This window comes from Lynx rufus, unplaced genomic scaffold (genome assembly GCF_022079265.1).
Source record: "Lynx rufus isolate CCGP_SWC_20201006 ecotype Redwood Valley unplaced genomic scaffold, mLynRuf1.p SCAF_12, whole genome shotgun sequence".
In the NCBI taxonomy this organism is placed as follows: Eukaryota; Metazoa; Chordata; class Mammalia; order Carnivora; family Felidae; genus Lynx; species Lynx rufus.
The window spans coordinates 66,174,285-66,192,044 of NW_025814826.1; the positions used below are offsets into that span (position 1 = coordinate 66,174,285).

The 17,760-nt window shown below is 58.4% G+C and overlaps 1 protein-coding gene across 7 annotated transcripts in view; it reads left to right on the forward strand.

The window, feature by feature from the left end:
• The window catches only part of DENND3 (DENN domain containing 3), a 53,259-nt gene that overhangs the window by 33,102 nt on the left and 2,397 nt on the right, over positions 1 to 17,760 (forward strand). For 5 of the 7 annotated variants that reach the window (XM_047074247.1, XM_047074244.1, XM_047074245.1 and 2 more), the window contains 7 exons: positions 802 to 1,061; positions 1,735 to 1,905; positions 3,039 to 3,168; positions 6,247 to 6,354; positions 9,275 to 9,414; positions 12,041 to 12,195; positions 13,248 to 13,381. In XM_047074247.1, coding sequence (XP_046930203.1) covers positions 802 to 1,061; positions 1,735 to 1,905; positions 3,039 to 3,168; positions 6,247 to 6,354; positions 9,275 to 9,414; positions 12,041 to 12,195; positions 13,248 to 13,381 — 1,098 coding nt within the window. Of the gene's footprint in view, positions 1 to 801; positions 1,062 to 1,734; positions 1,906 to 3,038; positions 3,169 to 6,246; positions 6,355 to 9,274; positions 9,415 to 10,240; positions 10,674 to 12,040; positions 12,196 to 13,247; positions 13,382 to 17,760 lie in introns of those variants that run through there. The other 2 variants (XM_047074248.1, XM_047074250.1) reach the window with 2 other exon arrangements.

Consider the following 17,760-nt stretch of genomic DNA (forward strand, 5'->3'; position numbering starts at 1 on the left):
GCTCCTCGCGCCGTAGGGCGTGCTGGGCGCCCAGGGAAGCAGGCCGCGAGGCCGGGGGCAGCTCGTGCCTCTGCAGGGCGCGAGGGCAGAGGGGAACGTGCAGGTCCAGGATGCGGCGACGGGGCCGAACCCAGCGGGGCAGGAACAGCCCCAGGAACACCTCAGGATGAGAACGGACCCGGCCTCTTAGCAGCCGGGGCGCAGTGGGGGTGGGGGGCCCCATTTCCACCCTGCAGAGAAGCAGGCACCCCCTTTGACAGCTTAGAGTCACAGCACCAGCCCCCGGAGCTGGGCTCCAGACTCGGGTCTCTCTCTGCCTCCGGAGCCCGCGAACGGTGGACATTTAGAAAGGTTACTAGGTCACTTGAGTTCATCTTGGTTACGAATCATCAAATGTATTTGTTCACGTGACTGAGATGGGGCTGGCTTCAGGCCAGGCTCGATCCTGTGGTTTGGGCGCATCACCAGGGACCCGGTCTCTTTGTGCTCGTTTCGTCTGAGGACCGGCTCCCCGCAGGCCCCGGGATAGCTGCCGCCAGTTCTAGTGGTGACCCGGGGCTTTGCCACCCGAAGAAGGGCGTCCCGAGAGTTGCTGTGACCACCTGGCAGGCCCCATCCCTGGGCTGGGGGGCTGGAGAGGGCGATGGGCCGCCTTAGCAAGGGCGCTGGGGCTCGGAGACCTGCGTGCCGGCGCCACCTGCTGCCCGGTGTGGGTAGTGCACGGCTTCTTAAGGGGAAGTCAAAGTCCTGGCCGCACTCGCCTTCGCGGAGTGGCCCTGAGATCTCTTTTCTTTACCAAAGGACACCAGAAACAGATTGACCCGGAAACATTCAAAGATTTCTACAACTGCTGGAAGGAGGCCGAGGCGGAGGCCCAGGAGGTCAGTCTGCCTTCGTCGGTGATGGAACACCTGGATAAGAACGAGTGTGTCTACAAGCTGTCGAGCTCGGTCAAGACAAATCGCGGCGTGGGCAAGATCGCCATGACCCAGAAGCGCCTGTTCCTCCTAACCGAAGGAAGGCCGGGCTACGTGGAGATCTCCACCTTCAGGGACATAGAGGTGAGAGCGCGGCCCGCCAGCCCCTGCTGTTTGCTAGCTGTGAGAGCCCCTCGGTCGTAAAGGTGGTCGCCTCCCCCACGGGGACGCTCAGTGGCGCTCATCTGATGTCTCACGTGTATTTTCGAGAGGCTCGTGACACGTGTTGATCCCGCTCCCGAACCGTCCCGCGCCAGGAGAGGCAGCCGTGGTGGGTGCCGGCCGTGGGCCCCGCCTCTGTCTGTCCTCCAGCCGCCACCTGCCTCCACAGACTTCCTCCCGGAATGGCAGGGAATGAGAAGCTCGTAAGGAGGCAGAACGGACCACGTGTGAACCTGCAGACGAGTCCCTTCGTGTGCACGTGTAATGTGCAGGAGAACGTGTGGTGCTCAGAAGTAAACTCACAAGTTGCATGAGAGGACAGGGCCTGTGGCCCGCGAGCTCTCAGACGCCAGCCTCCGGTCACCTCAGGGCCTCCCCGCTCCGCTCCTGCCCTGTCCCAGCTCTGCCCCCCTCCCCGCCCCCAGGCCGACCTTCAGCCGGCAGGTGCCCTCAGCCCTGAGCGCAGGGACAGGACAGCAGGGACCTTCCGGCCGCCGCTCCGTAACGTCCGCTCCGCCGGCTCCCCTCCCTGACCCCAGCGTTCCTGGGAGGGGACATCTCACTGACCAGCCTCTCCTTTTTTCTGCCTCCTTAGGAAGTCAGAAGTACCACGGTAGCCTTTCTGCTTCTGCGAATACCCACTTTGAAGATTAAGACGGCATCCAAGAAAGAAGTCTTTGAAGCTAATCTTAAGACGGAGTGTGACGTGTGGCACTTGATGGTGAAGGAGATGTGGGCCGGGAAGAAGCTGGCCGATGACCACAAGGTCCGGGGATGGGCCGTCTGCTCCGCGCACGGCCGTGTTAACGCCCAGGGGCTCAGGCGCGGTCCCGGGAGCACCGGTTGGGTCGGATGCTGTGGTTCGCGTGACCCGGCGACTGGCCGGTGTGGAGGGGCCGCCGTGGAGGGGCCGGGGCTGGACGTAGGTCCGAGTCGGGTCTTCCGGGCACGCCTTGCTCCTGACGACCCCCCCCCCCCCGCCCGCCACTTCTCAGGACTAGGGTCTTGGCAGGGGGCACGTGGAACCCCCCCCGCCCCCCTCCCCAACCCCCACAGACTTAGCTTTACAGCCCAGGGAGTTTTGTGTTTTCACTTACTTTGGGCCAGATTGGTAGCTTTGCTCACACCAAGGTAGGACTTCAGGGTCACGAAGAACAGCACAGACAGAGGCACAGATGGAGGACACACGGGGACAGAGGTCTGTGCTGTGCAGATGGGAGGAAAGGACAGGAAAAGCACAACGCAGCGGGCAGAGACGAACGGGGCAGTGGAGGGGCCGCAGGGGGCGGCACAGCCCACGATCGTCACTGGGACTGCGGGCGCCCCCCCTAGAGCAGACCGTCCATGAGGGGGGCGCTGCCCTCTGTGAGAGAAGCTCCCAGGCACTGGGGGGTGGGGGGCCGAGACCGTGAACGCGGAGGGAGTCTTTCCGTCTGCGGCAGGAAGGAGGGCCGGGTCCGTTCCGAGGTTGTAACGCTCTGACTTTCGGACCAGCCGTCTGATTTTATGCCCACTGGTTTATTTGGCACAGACCAGTACAAACTGGAGCCCGTGGGCCATGGCTGTCTCTGTGAGGAAGGTTTTATGGGCGTACGTCCACACCCACTCGTTTACGACAGCCTGTGGCTGCTTTCCAGCTGCAGCACCGAGCCAAGTGGTTGTGATGGAGGCTGGAAGGCCCACAGCGGCCGGGCCCTTCACGGCAGGCGATTGCCGGCCCCCGGGGTAAACGAGCAGTGTCTGTCGCACCTGAGAGGCAGAAAGGGGTGGACATCAGACCCGAATCCGAACTGTTCCCGTCGCCTTGAAACAACAACGCATCTTCAGAAGTGTCGTCTTGCGTGACGTCACAAAGTCAGTGATTTCCGTGACCGTTGACGTGAGCGTGTTTCTCTGCAGGACCCTCAGTACATCCAGCAGGCGCTGACCCACGTCTTGCTGATGGACGCCGTTGTTGGCACGCTGCAGTCGCCTGGTGCCATTTACGCTGCCTCCAAGTTATCTTACTTCGATAAGATGAGGAACGAAAGTAAGACCAGTGCGCGTCCGGCGGGGTCCTGGGGTCCTGGGGTCCTGGGGTCCTGGGGTCCTGAACGTGCTTTGAGTAGTCTTACCTGCTTGACGTTAGGGCCGATCCCTAATTTCTCACCCTGTCCTCTCATGCAACTTGTGAGTTTACTTCTGAGCACCACACGTTCTCCTGCTTTCCCGCTGTCACTTAACAGCTCACCCGGGAGCTCCTTGCCTAGCGGGACCCACGGAGGCTCTTCCCAGTTTGCTCCCTGAGCGGGGTTCCACTGGAGACTGGGTGGGGATTGCCACGGTTCTTAGTTGCACCGGCCGGGTGAGTGGGCTGGAGCGGAGCAGGAGGCCCTCGAGTGGCTCCTGGGGCTGGCGGAATCCTCTGTGGTCGGGGACACGCCCCCGGGGAGCCGTAGGCACCCCGGCGCGTGGTCCCTTTTGCTGACCGGTGCCCGGAGGCCCCCAGGAGTACAGATCTGCTCCCCCAAGTCCCCCTGATTTGGTGAGTTTTTCCAGGTAGGAAGTCTCTGATCACCTGTATGTAGGTGTGAATCTGGCTCTCACTTTCTGGAAGCCATTCAGGGTGTGGTGGTGGACTGTTTTTGGGGGGTCACGGGTGGGGAGTAGATTTTTCAAGTCTAGGAAACAGCTGGTGGGTAACAATAACTGTCGTTTGAGTTACTTCTGTTTCGTTTCAACTTTTAAATGACCTAGAACGGTCTCGTGATTTGTATAAAGGAGAGACTGTAATTGACCACTTTACTACATGCATAGTTGCCGCGGGCCAAGTCAGCCACAGCATAGAATTCATGAAAACAGATGAACAAGGTAGGGATGTTTTTAAATGAGCTCTAGTCCCGTTTGTGTGCAGTTTTTGTTTTTAAGTTTACGGTGAGAGAGACAGAGAGTGAGCAGGGGAGAGGCAGACAGAGAGGGAGACAGAATCCCGAGCAGGTTCCGTGCCGTCAGCACAGAGCCCGACGCGAGGCTCGAACTCACGAGCCGTGAGATCCTGACCGGACCCAAAGTCGGACACTCGACCAGCTGAGCCCCCCAGGCACCCCTGCACCTTATGTACCTTACTCACTTGAAGCGCACATCTCTGGTTTCATGGTATTCACGGTCCAGCTTCGGCACAGTGAATTTTAGAACGTCTTCGGCACCCCACAAGGAAGCCCCGTAACATTTAGCAGCCACGAGCCCCTGGGCCACCACTGACGTGCTTCTGTCTGGATTCGCCTGTCCCGGGCACGTCACGTACACGTGTCCTTTCACGGGTGGCTTCTCTCGTTTACCACAGCGTTTTCAGAGGGGATCCACATAGCGGGTGCCAGTATTTCTCTCCTTTTTGTGGCCGAATAATATTCCACTGTGTGGATGGACCGCTGTGTTCATTTGTGATCAAGCTGACTGGGTTTTCTGCACCATCGGGCTCTTACAAATGCTGCTGTCGTGAACATTCACGTACAGATTTCGTTTGCACGTGTGGTCCCATCCCCTGGGTACAAGCTGGAAACTCCGGATTTCTTGTTTGTTTTTTAAAAATTTGTTTATCATGAGAGAGAGAGGCAGAACCTGAGCAGAGGAGGGGTGGAAGGAGGGGGAGAGAGGGTCCCAAGCAGGCTCCACGCTGTCAGCACAGAGCCTGACGCGGGGCTCAGTCTCAGAACTGTGAGATCACGGCCTGAGCTGAAATCGAGAGTCCGACACTTAACCGACTGAGCCACCCGGGCGTCCCGAGACTGCTTTTTAAATGTTGCAAAACCGGGAAAAACAAATCTCACTTTGGCACCTTTTATTCTGCCACGTCCATCACTGTGAGATCTCTGATGCTTCCTGGTTCCAGAAACCAATCTCCATGTCCCAGAAACCCCCCCCCCACCCCGCTTTCCCCCTCCTCCATCCCGGAAACAACCCAACCCCCCCCCCCGTGTCCCAGGACATCCCCCTCTCCCCACCGTGTCCGGAAACTCCCCCCCTTTCCCCCCTTCTGTGTCCTGGAAACCCCCCTCTCCTCCCCTGCTTGTCCCCGAAAGTCCCCCCTTCTCCCCAATCCCCCCATGTCCCAGAAACAAGTCCCCTGTGTTCCCGGAACCCCCCTCATGTCCCAGAAACTCCCCCCTCTCCCTCCCCTCCTGTGTCCCAGAACCCCCCTCCTCCCTCTCCCCCTCCCCTCGTGTCCCGGCCCCCACCCCCTCAGTGACCCGGACCCCCATTCCCGGGAGCAGTCGGGGTGCTCTGGTCCCCACAAGAGCCGCAGGAGTGACTGGAAGCAGATGTGGTCGCTCGTTGTGGTTTTTCATCGGGAACAGAATCAAACCCTACGCTTCAGGTGTTTATGTGACTCCAACCTCGTGCCGAGTCTTCGTCAAGAGTTTCCGCAAAAGCCTCTGACTCCTTTACAGACGGTGGCACGCCGTCGCCACGGGGGCACCCAGCACGTGCCAGCTCGCTCGGCGCCAGCCCGTCCCCCGTGACCGGGTTGTCCGGGCTCAGGGTCCCTTGTGCAAAGCTCGATGAGGCGCAGGCAGCCATCCCGGGCTCCAGTTAAGAGCCTGCGGTCCCCTCACGACGGAGGGTCTAGGAATTACACGTCACGACGCCCTGCACCCCACCCCTGGGAGGGGGCGCTACCGGCATCTCCCGGTGAGGCCGGCGATGCTGCCGGAGAGCCCGCGGTGTGCGGGCCGGTCCCCACGGCAGCCGCGGCTGCGGCCCGAGATGTCCACGGCGCCCAGGCCCAGAGGCCGCTTGGTTTTGTCTTGGGAACGTTCAGTCGCCGAGCCATGTTTTCGGTCTGGTCTCTGCTGGGTGACTCGTAGTGGCTGAGGGTGGGCAGAGGCCAGATCGCGCGGCCTCCTGGCTGGGAGGGGAGCTGTGTCACCGTCCCGCCCCTGGCGGGCACACAGACGAGCGCGAGAGCGAGGGGCCGCCCGGAGGCGGAGGCTCTAGTGCCCGTTTCCCCGCCTATGACGCCCTCCCCCAAAACCGACATCCAGAGACCGCCGAGGGTCTGGGCTGTGGGACGACAGCGGTCTCACCGGTCTCACCGAATCGCGACACTAACCGAGCGCTTGCATTTCAGTGCCCGCGGCGGTCCCCAAGACGACCTCGGAGACCCTCAAGCACAAGATAAACCCTTCGGCGGGAGAGACCCTGCCGCACGCCGTGGACGTCTTGCTCTACACGCCCGGTAGGAGGCCTGCCCTCGCTCGGGGCTGCTCTGTGTCCGGCACTTTGGGGAGCTTGGTTTGCGTTTGGGGTCAGCCCTGAAGTGGAGGGACGGGACGCGACAGGGCGAGCGGGGACCAGGCGGGGGTCTGTCTAGTTGTTCGGGTGAGGCCCTGGGCGACGAGGCGAAGCCGGGCGGCTGCTTGTGCCCTCCGCCTCGGGAAGGCCAGGCCCCAGGGAGCCACGGCGACCCCACCGGGGCGAGCGCCCCATGGAGACTCCGCTCCCACCTAGCCATGCCTCACGTGGCGCAGCACTTGGCAGTTTAGAAAGCGCCTCCGCTCACGTCCTTTCTTTCGGGGCGTTTAACCTGGGCCTGCTTCCACTGTGATGAAGGACTGCGCCCAGGGTCTCGCGTTAGAGATTGCAGGCGCGTTTCCCTTGCCCGTCCGAATGCCTGACAACACGGTTCCCCTTCATGTGGCGAGGCTGTGGCCCTGCGTCCGGCAGACCTCCCGGCCGAGGCGCAACGGAGGACGGACGGGAATCAGCGCCGCGAGGGGCCTCAGCCTGAACACAGACCGCCGTCGTGTCACAGGCGCAAAACCGTCGAAGATGCTTTGGCTTAAGTCTGACTTGGAAAGCGCTGTGGGGCGGGCCGCTCTGAGGGCGCAACGTGTTGGAGAGCAAAGGACTTCGTTCTGGGCAGAAAAGAACCTGTGGTCTGGCGCTTTGCTTCAGCTCGTCGTGGCGTGAGCTGAGCGACAGGGAGCATCACGGATGTGCCCTCCTGTCCCCGTCGCCCTTTGCGGTTATGGCTCCACAGCTGTCTCCCAGCCCACCCGGTTCCCGAGGGCTGATGGCAGCTCGGCGGCAAAGCAGTTTCCCAGCACGAGAGGGCAGTTTATCTCGTCACCGGGTGTCCTGAAGACCCAGCAAGGGGACACACTGAGCGCGGAGGAGGACAGAGCGCGGTTGGACCTTGGGGCCCTGGAGACTTACCAGGTTCATCCATCAAGGCTCCGTGTTGGCTGTAACACTGCAGACCAGTGGGATGGTTTTTTTTTGTTTTTTTTTTAAATGTTCCTTTACTTTTGAGAGAGTGGGAGACACAGCATCTGAACCAGGCTCCAGGCTCTGAGCTGTCGGCACAGAGCCCGATGCGGAGCTCGAACTCACGGACCGCGAGATCACGACCGGAGCCAGAGTCAGACGCTCGGCCGACTGAGCCACCCAGGCGCCTGAGACAGTTTTTATTGTGGATAAATACTCTGGATAAATGAGTATTTTTAGAGTTAAGTCGGTTTCCTGTAAATCAGAACCGACTGGACTGTGGGCTTCCTGTCACGATGGGCTAGCTGGTTCAGACCAGCCGTCCCTCCCAGAACATCTAGAAGGGCCAAAGCACAAAACGACCACGGAGAATGGTGGAGCCCCTTTTTCCTGTGGAGCGACTGCCAGTTCCGTAAGCGGCATCTCAGAAGCGAGGAAGAGAGCAGAGCTGTGGCCAGTGCCGAGGGGCCGGAGGGACAAAACTGGTCAGGACCCGTCGAGAAGGGGACTACTGGTAAGCCCTTTAGCGGTGGCTCCGGACCCCTCTGGTTACCCAAGCGCTAAGGAGCCAGCCCTCCGGCCTCGAAGTATCCCGGTCCCTGGTGAGACTGAACAGTGTAGGGTGGTATCTCCCCAAGGGGGCCAGTGGAACGAATACCCCAGGAAGATTGACACATTCGTGTCTCCTTGACGTGTGACAGAGGTGATACGACAGAGCAGGGGCTTGAGGGAAGGACTGTCTTTACCATATGTGACGTCAGGGATGTCGCGTATCACATGGAAAACACGAAGCTTGACCGCACCACAGATCACACAGTCGGTTCCAGGTGGATGGAAACCTACACGCGAAAGCCACTGACGAACATAAATGAAGACAGTACCCAGCTTCTAGCAGAGAACAGAGGAGAGCATGTTTGTGACCTTGGGGTAGAGAAGGAGACTGTACGTCCACGCGAGCCGTGAAGGAAGAGACTGGTGGAGTTCGCTACTGAGATGATGGAATTGTAAACAGACACTTTGGAGGGAGCGAACCAGGTGGTCGCAGAGCGGGAGGGGCGCTGGCAAGGGCTCGGGTCAAGGGCGGGCACAGAGTGGCTGCACATCCGGGAGAGAAGCACAACCCAGCTCAGAGACGGGCAAGAGACCTGGGGCGCTGGGGGGGGGGGGGGGGGGCTCCATTGGTTGCGCGTCCGATGCTTGACTTCAGCTCAGGTCATGATCCCAGGGTCGTGGGATCGAGCCCCACATCAGGCTCTGCTCTGACAGCAAGAAGCCTGCTTGGGATTCTCGCTCTGCTCGCTCTCTGCCCCTCCCCCGCTTACGTACATGCACGCTTGCTCACTCCCTCGCTCTCAAACATCTTTACAACACGGGTGAGAGAGGTAATACCTCACCACGGAGGACAGTCTCCACGTGGCCACTTAAAGGCCGCAGCCTCATGAGCAGTTAGGGAAATGCAAAGACGTGACAGTCAAAAACCCAAAAGCTTCATGCCCTCGGAACGGCCATCGGAGGGCCCGCCCCACCGGGTGCCGGTGAGGATATGGGGCCGGAGGCAGCGGCTCATGTCCCGGCTCTCCACGCCACACCCCCTTCCCGCTTTCCGTGCCTGGCACAGCCCTGCTGCTCCTCTGCCCCCTGCCCGGGACCCCCTTCTTCAGTGACGGCCCCGCCCCGGCCCTGCTGACTGCGGCTCTCCGGGCGGAGCCGGCTCCCTCCCGAGACTTCAGGCTCCAAAGCTCGTGCTCTCTTCCTGTCCGGGGCACCCAGCGTGGGCCTGGCCCTCGGCAGGTACTCGGGCAGCGCCGGTGCCCGAGTGATGGCACCGGTCACGTGCACGTGCATCCAAGGGTTTCTCTTTGAAAACGTTTTTGGGTTTACTTCTTCAGGGCATCTAGACCCGGCAGAAAAAGTTGAAGACGCTCACCCCAAATTATGGTGTGCTCTAAGTGAGGGCAAAGTGATCGTGTTTGACGCTTCCTCCTGGACGATTCACCAGCACTGCTTCCGAGTGGGCACTTCTAAGCTGGTGAGTAAGCTGGGCGCCGTGCAGGGCGGCACTTTTCCAGATGAAGCTGCGATTCTGCAAAGACAGAGAAGTCCACCTGGGCCCGGCAGTGGGACAGGGTATCCCATAGCATCACTCCGTATTGTCAATAGCAGGTCTTTAGGTTTTTTTGAGAGAGAGACAACGCATGTGTGAGTGGGGGATGGGGCAGAGGGAGGGAGAGAGAAAGAGAGGATCTTCAGCAGAGCCCAGTGCGGGGCTCGATCCCACGACCCTGGGATCATGACCTGAGCCGAAATCGAGTCAGACACGCAACCAACTGAGCGTCCCGAGAACCCCCGTTTTTATTCTAAGTTTAATTTTTTCATTGTGATTCTTAGTTATGTGCGTTTCAAAGACTTTTTAAGGAATAGAATAACTTAAAATCCTAGTTACAATCAAATCGAAAGGCCGCCTTGTGAGGCCATCTCTGCTGTCCCCAGTCAGGCCAGGTAACAAGTAAAGCAGTAAGTTCTCCCAGTTACATACGTGAAAACACTGTCCTCGTCTCACCGAGGTTTTCTTTGCTGTTGAACAGGAAGAAACTTGGGTAATTATCTCAAGAAAGTGCTCCCACCTCTGGACGTTGCAGTTCAGAGCAGGCCACCTAAGGTATCTTTGGGCCGCGAAAGAAAGACATTTTACTAAAATTATACCAGTTCTCAGGGAGATGCCTCAAAAGAAAGGGCTTTTTCCAAATGATTATTTCTGAAATTAGTAAGCGGGCTTCCTTTTCTAATTTATGGGACTATTTGTCGGTAAAATTAAAGCTAGCAGTTTTTTAGAAACTCTTTCTTCGGACTTCAAGAGGAGGAGCAATGAACCACCGTCCACACTCACTGTTCCTGGGGTCAGATCTGGTCTCACCCCATCCACCACGATGCCAGGTTTACTCGGAAGCCTACTTGTATTTGGAAATCTGCGTTCGGCTACCAGGAGAGGGTTGCACGTGTCACGGATGAACACAGGAGAGACCGTCCTCAAGTGGAAAGTGAAGCGGCTCGGGAAACTGCAAGTCAGGAAGGCGTCAGGAACGCCTTTGAGTGACGTGGTTGGATGGGTTGAGATGCTCGCACAAGTACAGCTCTGTTTCACGTGTTTGTGCGACCTGTGGGTCTCTCCAGTGTGTCAGTCCTCAATTTCTAATTTCCAAGTCTCCAAAAACAGGGCACCCGGGTGGCTCGGTGGGTTCAGCGTCCGACTTCAGCTCAGGTCACGATCTCAAGGTTCATGAGTTTGAGCCCCACATTGGTCTCTGCTGTCAGCACAGAGCCTACTTCGAATCCTCTGTCCCCATCTCTCTCTGCTCCTTCCCCTCTCAAAAAGAAATGAGCATTTTTTTTAATAAGTTATACAGGGGCATCTGGGTGGCTCAGTCGGTTAAGCGTCTGACTTTGGCTCAGGTCGTGATCTCACGGTTTACAGGTTCGAGCCCCGCATCAGGCTCTGTGCTGACAGCTCGGAGCCTGGAGCCTGCTTTGGATTCGGTGTCTCCCTCTCACTCTGCCCCTCCCCCACTTGCACCGTCTCTCTCTCTCTCTCTCTCTCTCTCTCTCTCTCTCTCAAAACTAAATTTAAAAAAACTTAAAAAACAAAGTTACACAAAAACATCTATAAATTACCATTGGTTGTTGACTTTTCTAGGCCGGAAACCCAGAGAACCCTGTCTCGCTACAGAACGGAAAACCGTGGGCAGTTGTGTTTGTGATTAGTCTAGTCAGTTCTCATTATTTGCACATTCCATGTTTGCAAATTCACCCGCTTGCTAGAGTTTATTTTAACCCTGAAACAAATACAGTATTTTCACGGTTATCCGCAGACGCACACGTGCGGAGCGGGGGAAGGAAGGAGCTGTTGGTGCGCGTTCCCAGCTGAGGTCAAACCCGTGGATGCTGTGTCTTGTTTCAGCCCCTGCTGGACACAAGGGTCCTCTTTGCGGCCTATTTAGTGCCACAGTTTTGCATTCTCGTGTTGTAATGGTGATTTTTGCTGCTTAAAATGGCCCCTGGTGTAGAGCTGGGGTGCTGTCCAGTGTCCCTAAGCCCAAGAAGGCCGTGACGGGCCTTCGTGAGAGAGTCAGGCACTAGGTGAGCTGCGCTCAAGCACGAGTTGAAGCGCACTTGGCCAGGAGTCCGGTGTTAATGAGTCAGCGGCGGATAAAAAAATCAGATGTCTTTTTAAAAAAAAAATTTTTTTTTAACGTTTATTTATTTTTGAGACAGAGAGAGACAGAGCATGAACAGGGGAGGGTCAGAGGGAGACACAGAATCTGAAACAGGCTCCAGGCTCTGAGCTGTCAGCACAGAGCCCGACACGGGGCTCGAACCCACGGACTGTGAGATCATGACCTGAGCCGAAGTCGGCTGCTTAACCGACCGAGCCACCCAGGCGCCCCAAAAATCAGATGTCTTTAGACAGAAGCACTTTGAACACATAACAAGTTTACGTACTGATCGGCAGACAGAAACGTGGCCAGGGCTCGCGGGAACCGAACCCCGGGTCCCCCCCAGGGGCGGAGGTTCGGGGCTTGCGGGGAGTGGGTAGGACAGAGCTCCTGGGAGCAACGAGAGGGGCCGGTATTCGTGACGCGTTCTCCGCCCGCTGTCAGAACTGCATGGCGATGGCGGAGCAGAGCCAGGTGTGGGTCGGCTCAGAGGACTCCGTCATCTACATCATCAACGTGCACAGCATGTCCTGCAACAAGCAGCTCACGGACCACCGCTCCGGGGTCACGGGCTTCGCTGTCCAGAGCGGGGCGCCCAGGTACGGCCGGGCCCTGCCGGGAGAAGGGGCCGCTTGGCTCCCGGGTGGGGCGGGGCGGGCCGGGAGTCCCTAGGGGGAAGGGTCCGCGGTCACCGTGGGCCGGCCTGTCCTGAGCAAAGTCGCGTGACGTTCTCGTCTGTGTCTGGCCCCGAGTACAGAGGCGCGGGTCTCTGCTGTGGGCCAGCTCCGGGGTGAGCGTGGGGCTCAGGCGGCCACTTCCTCGCCTGTCGGCGGCGGCTGCCGGTCTGCCCCAAGTCTTTGGCTTGCGGACACGGCATCCCACTTCTCTGTCTTCACACGGTGTTTTCCGAGTCCAAATCTCCCTGATAAGGATGCCGGCATAGCGGATCAGGGCCCATCCTGTTAACTGTCGCTTGAATACTCCCGTAGAGGCCCTGTTTTCAAGTAGTGCCGCGTTCTGAGGCCCTGGGGGTTCGTGGTGGCCCTTGGCTGGGGGGTGCAGTCCGACTCCTAACACTTTTGCTTCACTCATTCGCTGTCTTTACCGTACTAAGAACGTCAGCCCGAAGGCAGGCACCCGTGTTCTGCTCTTTGCCGCGTGTCCTGTGCCTAGAACGGGGCCCGGCACACAGTAGGTCCTCATTTACGGTCACCTGCTTCACCACCTGGGCCCGGGGCCCACGGCCCTGAAGCTTGTCTGCTGCCGCCCTCCCCCGCTGCCCTGTCCCTTAGTTTCGGGGTGCCGTCTGTCCTCAGGCCCGGCTCAGAGAGCAGCAGGTGCCGCCCGGAACCTCAGCCGCTATCACGAGGGGAGGGGGCCGGGACGGCACGTCCTGCGTAAGGGGCTAGATTTCACTCAGCCGCCACGTTAGGGTCTGCGGAGCCGGCAGCGAACACCGACGGGTGAGGACCGGCCTCCTCCGCAAACCGTCTTCTCCTGCGGGATCGGTTAGCCCCTCGCTACTCATTCCCGCGACACGGGCAGCGTTCACTCGGGCGAGAATCACCGTGCACGCTGTGGACCTTTATCTAATGGTAACTTCGTTGGCTTCCGTGTCAAGTGTTTTACACCCGTGTGTTCGCACCCCCAGCAAGGTGTATTCGTGCAGCGCGGACGGGACGGTCCTGGCCTGGAACGTGAGCTCCCTGCGCGTGACCAGCAGGCTCCAGCTGCCGGGTGGCGGGCTTTCGTCCATCCGCCTGCACGACGGCTGTCTGTGGTGCTGTAAGTCCTCAGCCTCTGCCCCCACGAGGGGCCCAGAGCCCTGCTCCGGGGGGAGGGAACCCCAGGACGGCCTGCGGCCGGTTTGCTCTTCCTCACGCGTCTTCAGCTGCCTGCCCCCTCCCGTGTCTGCGGCTTCCGGGAGCCCTCTGTGGCCCTGTCTGTGTGTGTCAGCGCGCGGGCTCGGGTTGACCCCACGTTTACCCCTCGGAGAAAGCGTCGGACTCCCCTTGGAAGCTGCCGCCCCACCTTACGTCCCCGCCCGCGGTGTGTGCCAGTTGTGATCCCTCCGCGTCCCCACAAAACGTGTTGCGTTTGGTACCGTAACCACCCTCGTGGGGCCGCCTGCCCTTCCCAGCCGCGTGCTCGTCTGCCGCGCGTGTCGCCCCTGCAGAGACGTGGGCTCGTCAGTCTGCGCACCTGCGGTGCCGTGAGCAGGCTTGCGCACGAGGCTTCTGTCGTCTTCGCGCCTTTCCGTGCCTCACTTGCCCCTTCTGTCTTTGTCGCTTCGTCGAAAAGGATGCGGGAAACGAGAACTTCTTACATTCAGTGTTTCTTTTTAGCGCCACATTTTCTGCGTTTTGCTTTACCTTTTAGCGGTTGCTCTAAGAACTGCAACCCGCAGGTTTACCTGTCACAGCCGGCCCGAAGCAACCAGGACCCCCCTCCACGTATCACGTACGCAGCTCACACGAGTACGATCAGTTCCATTTACCTCCTCCCGCCCCTTTGGCTGTCGCTGTTAAGAGCAGTATTTTAATGCTGCCGTCGGGATAAAGCTCGGAAAATATTGTTAACATTTTTGTTTACGCACCCCCTGGTGTTGGCCTGTACGGTCACCATTTCGGGGGAGCTTCGTGCCTGGTTTGCCTCTGGCGTCATTTCCCTTAGTGTTTCTCATGGCCGGAGTCGGCTGTAAACAGACCGATCTTTTCCACACACTCTAGCGGTCTCTTTCCAGTTTTGCGTAGCCCTGTCTGTTTCTGATGAGAAGTCCACCGTCGCTGCTGCCGTTCTGCCGAAACGACCTGCCTGTGGCTGCTTGCGGGCCATTCTTTGCCTTCGGGAGTTGGGCTACGCTGTGCTCGGGCGGGAGGCCTTCGTGTCTGTCTTGCTTGCTCTTTACGTTCAGTGGGGGAGACTTGGAACCGTTATCTCTTCGAGTATCTCCTTTATCCCTTCTCTTTCTCCATGTCTTCTGGGATCCTAACTTTTTTTTTAATGTTTATTTTTGAGAGACAGAGAGAGAGGATGCAAAGCCGGTTCCAGGCTGACAGCAGAGAGCCTGAGGCAGGGCTCAAACTCACAAACCGCGAGATTATGACCTGAGCCAAAGTCGGGTGCTTAACCGATAAGCCACCCAGGCGCCCCTGGGATTCTGTTTATATACAGTGTGTGTGTGTATTCATTCTAGAATTATATTGGAATATAAGACGTATATTCTAATATACACATTAGACCATTCGGTAACACCCCACCTGTCTCAGGCTGTACTTTTTTCATGTTTTTCTCAGCTTTAGTTTGGTTAAGACCTAAAGCTTCCTCTGTCCTGTCTGCTGTTGAACCTGTCCGGCAACTTTTCATTTCAGTTAGGGTTCATGTATTTTACATTTTTAAAGAACCTGCATTTCTCTTCTACATTCTTTGTGCCCATGCGTCCCCTTTATACTTTCCTGGAAGTTATGACATTTGTTTGCAGTCAGAAGTCCTTCTCTGCCGGGTCCCAGGGCATCTGTGGGTCTGCTTCCGTTCACGGCTTTTCTACTGAGTTGTAGGGCTGCCTTCATGCTTGGGGTGTAGAGGGACTTTGCTGTGTCCTGGTGTTGCTGATGACACATCAAAGAGACTCTGGGTTAAAGCCGCCTTTAAAGAGCATTATTTTATCCTGGAAGGTCGCTAAATGACTGGCCCATCATCTTGAGCCTGTGTAGAGGCTTCCTTTTAGGTTTTTCTTTGGTCGATATGTTGCAGTTTTGACCTTGTTCCTAGAGTACATAACGCTTCGTTCTGGCGTAGTCTTTATTGTATACGCATGGCTCTTTGAGGGTCTCAGGGAAATGCCCGAGGCACACACACTGGGCCTTCCCAGCTAGATAAGCTACAGCGTTGAAGTAGGTCTCTTCCCAGGCCAAGGATCTAAGAATTTTTACATAGATGTTTGGGCTCCCTCATTTGGGGGTGTTCCCTCTCTTTCCGGCCACACTGGCAGCCTAGCCGTGCCCTCGGCCACGGCGGACTGCAGCATACGCTAGAACGCCTTTCCTCGGCGTCCCACAAAGAACCGGAAAGTACCTTTAGGGAAAACCTGGCGTTTCGAGGATCGTAGGCCTCAGCTCTCGCTGATCTCCACGGGCTGTCGTGTGTGTGCGCGCACGCGTGCACCACCCACCCCTGGATGCATTTTGGACTCAGAGCTGACCAGACCTTGGGCTAAAAGGTGCCTGTTCAATGCAGGGAGGGAGGTAACAGATTAGAGTGAGGACAGATAGCTTTGCTGTAAGGACAGAATCCCTTTTACCTTCCAAGTTAACTGAACGCGGTAAGCAGTTTTCCTATTTAACAACGAGAAAAGTACAAGACAAACGCAGAGTTTCTTGAGGCAACAGAGAGCACGTGCCTAGAAAGTGCCGTCCCTGAACGAGAGTCACAAGCAGAAATCTGGGTCGCTCATCACATTACCAGTGCACATGCCGGGCCTGTGTCCGCATCTGTGTAAACTCGGGACATCTGTGTGCACTGAGGCGGAACCTGGAAGATCGTGAGCCTGAGGGGCCGGAATGTTCTAGCCCAGTAGCACCATGTGAGACCTTCGTGTCTACCCCCGGGGCTGCAGGGGAAGCAGCCCACGCCATGTGCCCAGGTCATCTCCTAGGTGGGGAGTAGACCCCAGTCCCACACCTGCAGGCGGACGTTTGTACCTTGAGGTTGCTGGCGCACCCGTGGCTCAGGCTGTGGCCTTCAGGTAGGCACGTCCGGGTTCAAATCTGGGCTCGGTCTCTGGGCAGCTGATCACTTTCGGCAGGTCCCTCACGGGCTCTTGGAGTGTGTGTCCTCGTTGGAAAAGTGAGCTAGAGGGGCGCCTGGGTGGCTCAGTCGGTTGAGCGTCTGACTTCGGCTCAGGTCACGATCTTGCGGTTCGTGGGTTTGAGTCCCACGTCGGGCTCTGTGCTGACAGCTCGGAGCCTGGAGCCTGGAGCTGCTTCGGATTCCGTGTCTCCCTCTCTCTCTGCTCCTCTCCTGCTCTCACTCTGTCTCTCTCTGTCTCTCTCAAAAATAAATAGTAAAAAAAGTGAGCTAGAGAGGGTGCCTGGGGGGCTCAGTTGGTGGAGTATTCGGCTCTTGATAGCGGCTCAGGTCATGATTGCTGTTTGTGAGTTCGAGCCCCATAAGGGCTCAATGCTGACAGCTCAGAGCCCGGCTGGGATTCTCTCTCTCCTTCTGTCTCTGCCCCGCCCCCACTTGTGCTCACCCTTGCTCCCTCTCAAAATAAAATAAACTTCAGAAAGAAAAGTGAGATAGAAATCCCACCCTCGCCTTCGAGAGCCACGGTCCTTGGCGCGCTGAGCGTTGGTGACGGCAGCCTCTTCTGTCCACGCCAGCTTCACGAACTGGGGCTCATTCTGCCGAGGCTGCTTCCTGGGGCCACGCGCCCAGCGCACTGAGGAGGGCTCTGGGGAGGGGGACAGAAGTGCCTGTCCACAGGGTGAGCCCAGGTGCTCCCAGCCAGCAGCAGGTGTCCTGGGGCCTCACAGCTCAGTCCAAGTAGGTAAGGGTTTCTGGCTGTCAGCCTCCCCGTGGATGAGGCTTTGCTTATTAGGTCTCAGAAAAACCACACCGAACGGAGCCTAGAAGCAGGAAGGCGATGTGACGGCAGCTCGCACTTTCCATGACTGAAAACTCAGCTGGGCTTCCAGTCCTGGGGTGGCCACGGCCGGCAGGGGTCCCTCTGTGTCGAGGCCGAGTGCCGGGGGTCCTGTGGTCCGCTCGCAGGGGACGGGAAGCCGGAGTGGCACAGCCCGGGGCCGCTCCCACGTTCCGCCTCACGGGCCGCTGTGCCCTCCTGCCCCCGTGTGTGCGAGGCTGGCCCGGTGGCCGCAGCGCCGGGGGCGGGCGGCCGAGCAGGAAGCACGGAAGACAAGGACGGGCTTCGCGGCGTTTCTGTCCCTCCGTGTCCGGGGCTGCCCCGCAGCCGGTGTCTCCACGTTCCCCGCTGCCCGGAGCCTGGTGACCTACAGCTCTCGGGACGTGCAGACGCTTGGCTTGCAAGACGACCTCTTCCTTGAGCGTAAACGGAAGCACTTAGTGGCCTGTGGCGCTGTCCCCTATAGTTCTAAGCGCCGACAGGGTGAGGGCAGGCCGCGCCTTCTAGTGACAGGAGGAGA